The following is a 13,622-nucleotide window of genomic DNA, read 5'->3' as shown; positions in this document are numbered from 1 at the left end:
GGGGTCCATCAACTGTTTGGTTACCGACATTCTTCAAAATATGTTCCTTTGTGTTCAACAGAGGAAAGAAATTCATACAGGTTTGAAACAACTTGAGGGTGAATAAATGATGACAACATTTTAATTTTAAAGTGAACTATTCCTTTAAAGTCCCCCTGTGGTGAAAATCAAGTTTTTAATGCTCTTTGAATGTTTATGTTGTGTTTTTAATATGCTTTAAGGCAAACCATGTGCAAATTCATCAGTCAACACCATTGTTGAGTATTTTCTCCTTAAAACTGCAGTCTCAAAAATGTGGTTTAGATCCGCCCCTGTTTCCTACTGTCATTGATGTAACCAATAACCGTTAGTTTGTAGAAAATTATAAAATGGGTGTGTACAACATTTATACATTGCAGTCACAGTAACTGACCAATCATGATAAGCATTTTGCTTAGATAATTATATATGCTGGAAACATTAAACATGTTAGGATTAATAAGAGAAATTAAATCTGAATTTAATTGACTAAAACAAGCAAAAATAAAGTAGTGAGACTTCATTTGTCCTTGCCCTTACTCTCTCTCGAAGATGTCGCACAAAAAACGTGAAAAAAGCCCATCAATCCATACTCAACAAGCATCTTCTCATTTTCCACTGTCTCCTCATTGACCCACATCCACTTGAGACACTTGAAGTGCTTGATGCACAACAGCATAAAGGCTGGAAAAGTGTCAGCTGTATGAGCTGGGAATATTTATAAGCAGTCTTTACCGGTAAAATATTGTGCAGTCTGGAAAAATTACTGGCATGGCCAATTCAAGAAGATCTGGTCATTATTACATTACCCCACCTCTTCATATAAAACTAATCCCATTCCAATAGGGCTTATGTCAAGAGACAAATCACAAAGCAGAATCCAAAAGGACACCTGGTGACTTTGTAATCTGCTCTAAACACTCATACATCTTTTGTCCTGTTCCAGACATGCTGCAAATTGCCCTATTCATGATGCCCTTGTATCAAATGTCTCTCTATAAACATCAAAACAAACTTTTGACAAAAAATTATGATCATATGATGATAATGGGTTCCTATTATAAAATTATATACCATGAGTGTATATATATATATGTAAGTATATATGTATGTGTGTATATATACAGTATATATATATATATATATATATATATATATATATATATATAGCTGTTATTGACAGCATGTGCAGCCCGAGTTGCACACTTAGCATTTTCCATACTACACATTAAACCTATACAAATACCAGAGGCTGCTTATAGAATGTACATAAACCATATATTGTCTTAATCATTTGTTTATTGGCTACATTTTGTGGTTACTAGCTGCCGGCGTGCAGAACATTGCTGCTTTTGGTCTGAGATTGTCATATGAGACAGAAGGACGCTCAAAGTGAGCAATCTGTCTGCTCATACTGCATGTAAAATTCATACAAAAAATAATGATATATTATCATAATTAATATCTGTCATGTAATAGTGGATAAGAGTCTGGATTAGAGTTCAATCCTTCCATTTACCAAATTCTAATAAAGGCATGTTGTTACTGGAACAGCCATATTTGGATGTTTGTCTTTCTGTCTTCAACTGTAACAATAACCATGTCCGAAGAAAAGCTGTTAGGGATAACTTGCTAAATCAGATTTTGCGAAGCTGTTCATTCAAAACAAACTCTTTCAATCGAACGAGGAGGCCAAATGAAACAAAGAGAAAAATTTTCAGCTGTGGGTGGATGTTTATTGAGTGGGTCTTGCCAGCGTGACACAAAGTTTTCAGAGTGATGCACGGGCACTGGGATGATTTATTTCATGACTGTGTTATTTGTACTTTTTCTAAATGATAGGATCTGGATAATATTTTAATCGTTAATAATAATGTCTCATATTTTCCACTGGCCTCAGCCTGGCCCGGTACTGTATTGACACAACAGCTGAGCATTTCTGTGTTTCTCTCCCTACATAAACACACACTCACACAGGCTGTGATGTTTATAAAATTCACCACTTGACTTCTGTAACATCCTCACTGTGATTTCAAGTGTGCACCTCCCACAAGTGTTGCCTTGTTTAAATAGTTTACAAAGTGCTGACCACAATATAGGTCGTAATTCAAAGGCAGTTTGCTTGTTCGCTTGCGATTGGGTGTCAGCTTGCATCAAAAGTCTTAAAGGTATAGTTCACCCAAAAATTATTTTTTTTGCTTGCCACAATTGTCAAGCTCCAAAATAAAAATATATATATTAAACATAATGATTCAACAGTACCGTTCAAAAGTTTGGAATCATTACTATTTTTAATGTTTTTGAAAGAAATCTCTTCTGCTCATCAAGACTGCATTTATTTGATAAAAAAAAAGTAAAATTGTGAAATATTATTACAGTTTAAAATAATGATTTTCTAATTTAATATCCTTTCAAAAATAATTTATTTTTGTGATGCAAAGCTGAATTTTTAGCATTATTACTCCAGTCTTCTGTGTCACACGGTCCTTAAGAAATCATTTGAATTTGCTGATTTATTATCAATGTTGGAAACAGTTGTGCTGCTTAATATAAACTAACCTGTGATCATTTTTTCAGGATTCTTTGATGAATAAAAAGTTAAAATAGAACTCTTTTTAATCACAGGCTTGATAAGCATAAGAGACTTCTAGTAATGTTTCCAAACATTTGACCGGTACTGTGTCTATATAAACAAGGATGCATTAAATTGATAAAAAGGGCCATTTTACACATTTGTTACAAAAAAAATCAAGTAGTAATGATAATAATGAAAAGTAATGATGCTGAAAATTCAGCTTTGCATCACAGGAATAAATTACATTTTAAAATAGATTTAAATAGAAAACAGTTGTTTTAAAGGGGTGGTTCAGGATTTTGGACATCGGACCTCATCTCCAAGTTAGCCTGGGTGTTATTTATCAGTGGAGACAGTTTTCAAAAAATTTCATCCAGTCCGTCCAGTTGCATAGTTCGCCGGTGCTAGGCTAGCGCGAGTCAATGGTATCTGCTAGCCTGCCATTAAAAACAGTTTTTCCCACTCCACAGTACACCAAAAGCAACTAAATTATAACGCCAGGCTATCGATGTAAATGTCTGTTGAGAGAATAATGTTAGAAATCAAACTACTCTTGCATCTCAATGATCGATCGCATTACATTTACAGGAACTAGTTTCTCAGAAGAGGCGAAATTTTACTTTGCTCCGGTTAGTAGTATTGCGCCAAAAAGTAAACACAGAACAGAATCACACTACAGTCGGGACGTCTAGCTAGCTAGTAGTAGTAGTAGTAGTAAATTGTAATAATATTTCATAATATATAACAAAAAAATGCTGTATTTTTGATCCAATAATAAGTCTTGTTGAGCATAAGAGACTTTCAAAACCATAAAAAAAAATCCCAAACCACAAACTTTTGTACAAATTCCCTTTTAAATGAATTCATCCTTAATTAGTAAAGCAGAGTCTCATAATGCATATTTTTCTTTTATTTCCCCGCAGAGCCCAACAGTTACCGCACAATGGCTTCTCGTTCAGTCAACAGCTCTCGTCTGGCTCAGGATTACGCTCTTCTAAGGACGTTACTGCAGTCGGTGCGTTTCTACAGCCGAGCAAACCTTTATGGGCCCAACGTCGGCCATCCTCGTAAAAACGCAATCCTGTTACTAGACGGGTGAGTATCTCTGTCATTTGTTCAGAAATATTACAGTCTCCCTGCATGCACTTATTTGTATGTTTAACATACGTGAAGGTTAGGATTTTTTGGCTGTTTTTATAATGCTTAATGCTTTTCAATTGACACTGAAAACTGGAGTAATGATGCTAGCCATCACAGGAATAAATTACAGTTTAAAATCGAAAACATTTCATTTAGCAAATCATACTGTAACATATTTTTGTAGATGAGCAGCAGATTAACAGTGTGACTACTAATGGGAGTCTTAAATATGTTCTTATTGGATGTGATTGTCACATCATGTGGCGTTTTGCACTTTCAGTGTAGAAAGGCGTTGTGACAGTTCACACATGGTGTTGGCAGAAGGGCTTATCTGATGTGTGACTCGTTTTAATGGCTCGTATAAGAGATCACCAAAGCACATTGTTTAAGAGAGCGCTGTACCGTCCGCCTGCCTGGAGAAGCACATAGCTGAGCCGTGTTTATGTTGCTGCATGTGGATTGTTAGTCCAGGGGCCTGTAGCACCATTGAAACTCACCGTCAGATAAATAAAGTGTCACTCTATTAATGGCGTGACAGAGCAATGTTCCACCTGTGTGTTACTTGTTCCTCCCACTCTCTCCTGCAAGAGCGCAGAGGCTTCAGTACGGCAGCCCTCAATTTTGAGCATGTAGTGCAACATAGTAGCATATTTTAATTCCAGTGAGACATTATAAAAGAAATTGCAGTTCTTGAAGTCAGTAAATAAAGAACCAATCAGGGGCTGCGTTTCCCAAAAGCACAGTAAGCCTAAGTTGATCGTAGAACAATTGCCACCAATTATCTCTACGATCAACGTAGGCTTACGATGCTTTTGGGAAATGCAGCCCAGATTGATTCAGTTAGTGTCAATGGACTGAACCTTTCTGAATGATTTATAAGAGTCCCTTTATTTATTTATTTTTACAGTTCAGAAGAATAAGGCTATTCAAAAACTGTTGACAGAAATGAACATCATGAATATCCTTAGGGTCCAGTGTTTTGTTTTTATTTTTTAAAGGGGTCATATGATGGTTCTATGATGGTTCATTATTTTGTGTATTTGGTTTAATGCAATGTGTTTATGCAGTTTCAGGTTATACTGTACATTATGGTTGCTCCTTTATGCTCCGCCTTTCTGAAACACGTTGATTTTTACAAAGCTCATCGTTCTGAAAAGCGCGGTGTGCTCTCATTGGCCAGCAATCCAGTGCATTGTGATTGGCCCAAAAAACAAACCTTAATTGGAAATGTCACACCCCTTACCATATTTGGAACATCAGCTCCCAAAGCAATAACAGGTGACAATAATGTCGTACTACCTCATAAATTTCGAGCCCGGATCTGAACCGAAAAATGCAGATGACCTAGCTGATCGATCCAGTCCTCTGAAAAATGCGCGGCACACAGTCCGAATATTTTGGTTGCACTGTTCTGGAACAGTGTTGTAAATAAAGCTTAAGCACTGTTTTCTAATTGTGTCCTCTTTTGGAAGGCCAAACAAAGTAGTTTGGCTTTCGCAACGAAAAACACCGCGTCTCCACGACATGGTGGCGCCGGCGGCAACAATAATACAGCGAGAATAAAAGTTCTGCCTTCTTTCTTTGTGTATACGTTTGGGCGGTGTTATGAAGCTCTGCCCCCACACACTGACGTAGATCTGTGGTGGCGTGTTTGAACGAATCGTTTTAAGAAGGTGTGGTTGAGCCTTAACTTTTATAAAGAATATCTCTTTAGATTTGACACTTTGTGCTTTGTAAGTCTGCAGATATTATACTTGAACTAACAGCTACATAACACACTAAAGAAAAAGGAAAACAAGAAATCGCAGCATATGACCCCTTTAATATATTGTTTCTATAAAGGACAAATAACTAATGGAAATCCACATGACTAAATTCCCTTTAAAATGGGAATCATGTCTCAATCGTTCAGCCTGTGGTTTTTAAAGAGGATTTGAGCAATTTGGCCATGGTTCTAAACACATATATTTTTATGACAGAAGCTTATTAAGGCAGTGCCAGTGTTGATGTGCTTAGTATTAAGACCACATTTTCCTAATTCTATTCTTGTAATGACCTCTGAGATAAATACCTCTGGGTTTCATTTGTGAGTATTCATTGAACATTGTTTGTGCATTCGTGCTGTTCATCAAAAACTGGTTTCATAGAATAATGGCTTTTGTGAGTTGATACTAATTGGTTGTAATTCCTGTGTGACAGAGCCAGACATAAATCTATCAATGCCTGACCAGAGCTTCCTCATACTTGCAACCAGTTGGCCCTGTCTACACCTACACACACACACACACACACACACACACACACACACACACACACACACACACACACACACACACACACACACACACACACACACACACAGAGAGACAGAGGGATGAACAATGGGAGAGAACAAACTGTCAAAATTAAAGAAAAAAGAACAGGAATGTATTTATTTACTGCAGAAAGTAATTTTCGTAATCATTTCTAAACTATATAAAAGTCTTTGAAACATGATAAGTAACTTGAGATGCAAAATCTTTCTTTTCTTATCACATTGGCAATCATCTTGGATAATAATGTTTTTTGTTTGTTTGTTTTTCCCCGCAGTAAGAATTGGTAGTAATAGTAGTATATATATATATATATATATATATATATATATATATATATATATATATATATATATATACTTGGTCATCTGCATATATTATTTCTTTACTTTTTAAAGACATTTGAATTGAAAGACAATTTTCTCGTAATTGTGATTTTATTACATAAAATCTGACATTATTGCTTGCAATTAAAATGTATTACTGATTGTGTACTTGTCTTTAAGCTTGAGTTTGTTTTACTTATATTAGTTACAGTAGGCTAGTATTGTGTAGAATGTATGATTGCAAAATTTCTACATCATCTAAAACTATGGCATTGTAACAACAGTCATAAATCAGTCCTGATTTCCAGCAAAAAATGACTAATAAAATAATAAATAATACGTCAATTATCTTTTTGAGGAGGAAAACCTGCCACAAGGAGGCCTTTAATTCTCAGCAATTGAGCGATCTGGCGTAAGTTTTGCCTAAGTTTCTCTGCTCTGTGTGAGTTGTACTGTGCAGTGTAGGTGCGCCCCATTACTTTCTGCCACAAGCCGCCTTGTGTTTTCCTGAGGGGGCTTTTTGAGCAGTCATAACTTTGGCAGTCTGAAATGAAACTTGGTATTACGATCACAAGCGCTTTGTCGAAGCCGAAGGTCTTCCTCAGAACGAGACGCCACCCCTTGCTGCTACCAGTCTCGTTCAGATGGAAATAATAAATGCAGTTTTAACTCCGCAGACAGACAGAGAGAAAGAGAGGGAGATGAGAGGGGAATTATGGGACGGCGTGGAGTTTTGGAAGTGTGGTCGCTATTTTTCTGTTTGGAACTTTGCTTTTGCCGTCACACGAATAACTGTTTAGAAACTTTGCTCCTTATAAGGAGGTTTGCTCCCTCATTTGATTAAGATTACTCAGCTCCCTGGTAAACTATCCTCTCCACAGCATGAGAGATCAGTGTCACCAGTGAAATAAACAGACACCTCCTTATGGGTCTATCAGTTCTTTTTTGTGAGAGTCTTTTATGATGGTGGAGCTAACTAAAACTGCTGAAGAATCATTAGTTTTTCCAATGCAATAATAACCTTCCCTATTGACTTCAACAATACTGAATTTTTCTCTCTTTCACAGGTTTATGAAAAACGGCAGTTCTGTGGTCGACGCAGTAACGTGGCAACAGTAGGTATTTTACCTTTTTTAAATTACAACCTTTTATTATTCTCCATTGTTTATGGAAACTTTGAGATCATCTCTCTAAAGATGCAATGCAGCTTTGCAGTGGTATGAAACCAAAACAGAATGTGAATACAAAAGTTTTAGTTGTTCTCAACTGGTGGGTAAATTAGACGCAGGTCTGTCCCGATAATGCAGAAGAAAAACAGTGCAAAAATTGAAAAAAAGCACATTAAGTTGTGTGTGTGTGTAATTCCCAAAATTTGTATCCCAAATGACTCACTATACACTATGCACTTATACAGTATGTACTTATGCACTATGTACTCAATCGTGTAAGGTATACATTTTATATACTGGTCTTTTGCATCGGAGTCTATATATTTGTGTATAGTTAGAAGTGGACAAATAATAGACAAACTTATAGACCATTCCATCTTTAAAAAAAGGTTTGGTTTTACATAATTAGTCTAATTGTTGAGCAGTAATAGTACTATTCATACATTTGTAATGGTTTATTTTAGGGACCTTTTTATTATTACTTTTTAACAATAAACTATTTTGGTACTACTGATTCTGGGTTCTGAAGCAACCAGGTTAGTACCACTAGGTTCATCATCATTGTTAAAAAGATTGTATAAAGGTAATTTTATAATTTATTTATGCACATAATGCACAATAGTTTTTAGCAGGGATTAGCAGGGATGCACCGATACCACTTTTTCCAGAAATAATTCGTTATCGATAGTTTTATTTTCACTAGGCCTATTTTACCGATACGTGTATTTTCATTGCATATTTGTTTTTTAAAAATATTGGCCAGATAAACCAAAAGAATATGAATCAAATTAGTTGGCTTAGCAAATAGATGCCTAATTATGCCTGTTAAAATGTATTGTAGGAGCTACTGTTACTTTTACTATTTATATTATTGCTCTATCATATTTCTATCATATTACTGTACCGCCTTCCTGTAATAATGTAGGGAACCACTTGTTATACATAAATCATGTAACAGTTCATGTTTTTACTTGCACACACGATTTAGTTTTATTTCAATGTGTGCTGAGTGAAAGATCTGAAATCAAGAGCATGCAACAGAAGTCTCTCTCTCTCTCTCTCTCTCTCTCTCTCTCTCTCTCTCTCTCTTTCTTTCTTTCTCTCTCTTTACCGTCAGTTAACGTATGCAATATGTTCATCATTTTACTTTCTTTGCTTTTGCCAAATCCGACCGGTATATCGGCCAGGCCAATTAACTGATGATATTTGGACATTTTAAGGGTACGGGTTAATGTTACCCACTGGTCAATTAAAAGAGGTACTAGTTATTCAACTGCCATGTTTTCAGATATTCTGTAATGAGCATTTCACACAATATTCATTCAAATCATTCAGTATTCATTTTGAACAGTCATTATGCACATTGTGCATCTCATTTGCTTTTATTGAAATTGTACTGCATGTAATATATCTGCCATTGGCTACCTTGCTCTTTAGGCATCAGCATACAAAAAGTTTGTCCTCCTGCTCTGTTGTTAATCAAACATGAGTGCAGTTCCCCACCTCCGCCTTAATTTCTAACACCTGTGAGGTGGGATAATGTGCTGGAAGGTAAATTTACACTCCTAGCAAACACATGCAGGCCTCTAATTGAGGCTTTTTTCCTAATCTGGTTAAGTACCATTACTGAGAAGCATCATAAAAGACGTCAACGTTGGTGTATGTTCAAGTACTTCTCACTTTGGTTAAAACGAAAACATTCTATTCTGTAACTGTTCTATTCTAAGTCTACAAAGGCTGCATTTATTTGATAAAAAATACAGTAAAAGACAGTTTTCTAATTTAATATATATTTTTATATAGTATCAGCATCATTACTCCAGTCTTCAGTGACATTTTAATATGCTGATTTGCTGCTCAAGAAACATTTTTTTTATTATCAATATTGAAAACAGTTGTGCAAACCACACTGTAAAAAAAGTTGCTGCCTTAAATTTTTAACTACAATCAACTTGGATGATTGGAAGTCATTTCAACTTAAATTACACGAAGCTGACTCAAAATGAGAATCTTGTATGACAAAAAATTGCTTAACTTATTTTGATAAACATATGTTGTCATAACTTATTGATCATATCATTTTTTACAGTGCATGATACATTTTTTCAGGATTCTTCAATGAGTAAAAATGTGAAAGATTTAAATACATAAATAAATAAATAAATATAAATACTTCATACTTGTGCACTGTATATGAGTAATATGGTAGTTTTTAAGTGAGATCAATTGCGCTTCACCTGCGACAGAACAGTAAAGACTCTTTTAGGGATTAGAGCAGCTGTGTTCCTGAGGCTAAAGGATTATCACTTGTAGTGTATTCATCTATAAACAACCGCTTGTCAAACCCCTCTATCCTATTAACTTCTTATGGGGGCGAGGACTGTGTTTTCTACTTTGAGAGTAAATTCAGAGGGTGAAAATTAGAAGTGTTCTGATTGTGGAGCATAAGGGACTGACTTTTATTTTGAACCTCTTGTTTTATGCTGTCATGTCTTTGTTCTCTAATCCTGATTGAATCCAGGTGTGTCCTCATTAGTTGTAGAGTTAATAATGCTGCCGCCTTTAGTCAAATATGGGATTTTACATGATGGCTGCGTCCAAAAGAATAGGTTGCTGACTTGACTCACTGTTCTATCAGGCAATGACTTTGCAGGCAGCATTTGCTCACACTACTGATTTCAGACTTATGAGGCAGTAAAACAGTTTAATGATCTGCAACAAAATAGAACAAGCTTTGGCGATAACTCAGCGAATATTTAATTACTACAATTAGGGGTGGGCGATGTGACCAAAATCTTAATTCACGATATGAGTAATTTTATTTCACAATAACGATATTTATCACAATGTAGTTATTTTTGCATTAAATGAGGTTTTTATTTTGAAACATTTTATACCAATTTTTTTTATACAATCTACCTTCAGAAATCTTGTCACCAATTTCAATATCACAAAAATAAAAAAAACTAGCCTAAGTAAAAGCTTACAGAAGTAATTAGTCAGTGATAAAATAAGAACAAAGAAACTTATCACAAGCATATAGGAAAACAAACTACAACAGAACAAAGACACAAATTAAATCTAGTACTGAAATCTAGTACTGAACATCGAGTACTTCAAATGCTACATACTGTATTTTGAATAAAGTTATCAAATGTATAAAAATAAAACTGCATAGTTTTCACTGTGTAAATTAAAAATACATTTATTCTCATTAAAGTTACAAAAGTGTTTCAGTCAAGAACAGTGAGAGATTTTCTTGTTTTTAAGATCGACTGCACGAATCCAACATACTGTTACACATGCGTTTTCTTTCTCAACTGTTTACGTTCACTTAAGACATAAACGACTGTTTACGATGATACTTGCAAATATGGGAATTTTCACACATAAGTTTGTATATTTAACCGCTAAGCCAAATAAGGCAGCAAAAACAACTCAGTTTAGTACTCACTTTAGTACTTTCATGTGCGGGATTCTCTCAGACATACAGTATATACAGGTCCTTCTCAAAAAATTAGCATATTGTGATCAATTTCATTCTTTTCCATAATTTAATGATAAAAATTAAACTTTCACATATTTTAGATTCATTGCACACCAACTGAAATATTTCAGGTCTTTTATTGTTTTAATACTGATGATTTTGGCATACAGTTCATGAAAACCCAAAATTCCTATCTCAAAAAATTTGCATATTTCATCCGGCCAATAAAATAAGTGTTTTTAATACAAAAAAAGTCAACCTTCAAATAATTTTGTTCGTTATGCACTCAATACTTGGTCGGGAATCCTTTTGCAGAAATGACTGCTTCAATGCGGCGTGGCATGGAGGCAATCAGCCTGTGGCACTGCTGAGGTGTTATGGAGGCCCGGGATGCTTCGATAGCGGCCTTAAGCTCATCCAGAGTGTTGGGTCTTGCGTCTCTCATCTTTCTCTTCACAATATCCCACAGATTCTCTATGGGGTTCAGGTCAGGAGAGTTGGCAGCCCAATTGAGCACAGTAATACCATGGTCAATAAACCATTTACCAGTGGTTTTGGCACTGTGAGCGTGTGCCAGGTCATGCTGAAAAATTAAATCAGATGGAAGCATGAAGTGCTCCAAAATCTCCTGATAGCTAGCTGCATTGAACATGCCCTTGATAAAACACAGTGGACCAACACCAGCAGCTGACATGGCACCCCAGACCATCACTGACTGTGGGTACTTGACACTGGACTTCAGGCATTTTGGCATTTCCTTCTCCCCAGTCTTCCTCCAGACTCTGGCACCTTGATTTCCGAATGACATGCAAAATTTGCTTTCACCCGAAAAAAAGTACTTTGGACCACTGAGCAACAGTCCAGTGCTGCTTCTCTGTAGCCCAGGTCAGGCTCTTCTGCCGCTGTTTCTGGTTCAAAAGTGGCTTGACCTGGGGAATGTGGCACCTGTAGCCCATTTCCTGCACACGCCTGTGCACGGTGGCTCTGGATGTTTCTACTCCAGACTCAGTCCACTGCTTCCGCAGGTCCCCCAAGGTCTGGAATCGGTCCTTCTCCACAATCTTCCTCAGGGTCCGGTCACCTCTTCTCGTTGTGCAGCGTTTTTTGCCACACTTTTTCCTTCCCACAGACTTCCCACTGAGGTGCCTCGATACAGCACTCTGGGAACAGCCTATTTGTTCAGAAATTTCTTTCTGTGTCTTACATCTTGAGGGTGTCAATGATGGCCTTCTGGACAGCAGTCAGATCCGCAGTCTTACCCATGATTGCGGTTTTGAGTAATGAAACAGGTTGGGAGTTTTTAAAAGCCTCAGGAATCTTTTGCAGGTGTTTAGAGTTAATTAGTTGATTCAGATGATTAGGTTAATAGCTCGTTTAGAGACCCTTTTCATGATATGCTAATTTTTTGAGATAGGAATTTTGGGTTTTCATGAGCTGTATGCCAAAATCATTAGTATTAAAACAATAAAAGACCTGAAATATTTCAGTTTGTGTGCAATGAATCTAAAATATATGAAAGTTTAATTTTTATCATTACATTATGGAAAATAATGAACTTTATCACAACATGCTAATTTTTTGAGAAGGACCTGTATAGCGAAATTAGTTCTCTTTCGCTGCTTACTGCACTCCAACGGTTTAAAAATTACTTGTTTTTAAACCGCGATGCTTAAAAAACGTATTCAAATGATAAGCTTTCATGACGGCGCAACACAGCAACGTCACGTGAGCGAAATCTCTACCGGTTGACAAATTTCTACCGGTTAATCGTGTCTAACAGTATAACGCCCACCCCTAACTACCATTCTAATTTCTTGCTAGAAATGACATCAGAAGTGGAAAATGTTGGTCAAAAACTTACATTTACACACAAACTGACCACCAACTGCAACTTGCAGATGCCATCTTTATTTTTTATCTCAACTATCACCGAATGGAACGCACAGGATCGTGGGATATCAAAGGCAGCGAATGATACATCTATGCTGGCTTAAAAATCGATCAGATGAAGGTATTTCAGGAGACACAAAGTGAAGCTACAAAGGATTCAAACGTGGCTTTATGCCTTCCTACCTAGGAATGCATCCTCCAAAGCATTTTTAAGCTTTCAGACGCAGCCGATATCTCTGACTATAAAACCCGCGCAATGCTTGGAAGAGATGTGTAAAGAAACAAAATGGTTAGCTTGGCAGGTGTTCATTGACAACAAAGCGGTCTTCTGGCAACCACACTGAGGACGATAAATTATGTGGTGATGTAATGCTGAGATTTGATTTGTGTGATTATCAGTCACCTTCATGCACCTGTCAGCTTTCGCACCAAACAGGATTTTGAATCATGTGATGTCAGAGCTTTGACTGATTTATGTGTTGCATTTGCGTAAAAACAAATGTTTATCATGAACTATATGTTCCTCTTCCTGGGTTCTGTCAGGTTCGCATGAGGTCCTCTGCATCTTGACAAAATCCGAACAAAAAAAATGTCAATGTTCCAAGAAAATCCAAACAACAAATAAAACAAAGCCAAGAACATGAAAAAGACCTTCAAAATAAAAGCCAACCGGAATAGCAACTAAAAGACGGACAAGAACCAACA

The 13,622-nt window shown here is 36.4% G+C and overlaps 1 protein-coding gene across 1 annotated transcript in view; it reads left to right on the top strand.

Annotated features, from left to right (window-relative positions):
- Nucleotides 1–13,622, top strand: part of hpse2 (heparanase 2) — a 94,255-nt gene that overhangs the window by 38,305 nt on the left and 42,328 nt on the right. Inside the window, exons 5-6 of the mRNA XM_077236401.1 lie at nt 3,517–3,688; nt 7,439–7,486. Of these exons, the coding sequence (XP_077092516.1) occupies nt 3,517–3,688; nt 7,439–7,486 (220 nt within the window). The remainder of the gene's footprint in view (nt 1–3,516; nt 3,689–7,438; nt 7,487–13,622) is intronic.

This window comes from Siphateles boraxobius, unplaced genomic scaffold, assembly GCF_051911475.1.
Source record: "Siphateles boraxobius isolate OS27281-9 unplaced genomic scaffold, OSU_SipBor_1 20, whole genome shotgun sequence".
In the NCBI taxonomy this organism is placed as follows: Eukaryota; Metazoa; Chordata; class Actinopteri; order Cypriniformes; family Leuciscidae; genus Siphateles; species Siphateles boraxobius.
The sequence above is the reverse complement of the archived record's forward strand: the minus strand, read 5'-3'. Positions and strand labels throughout refer to the sequence as shown.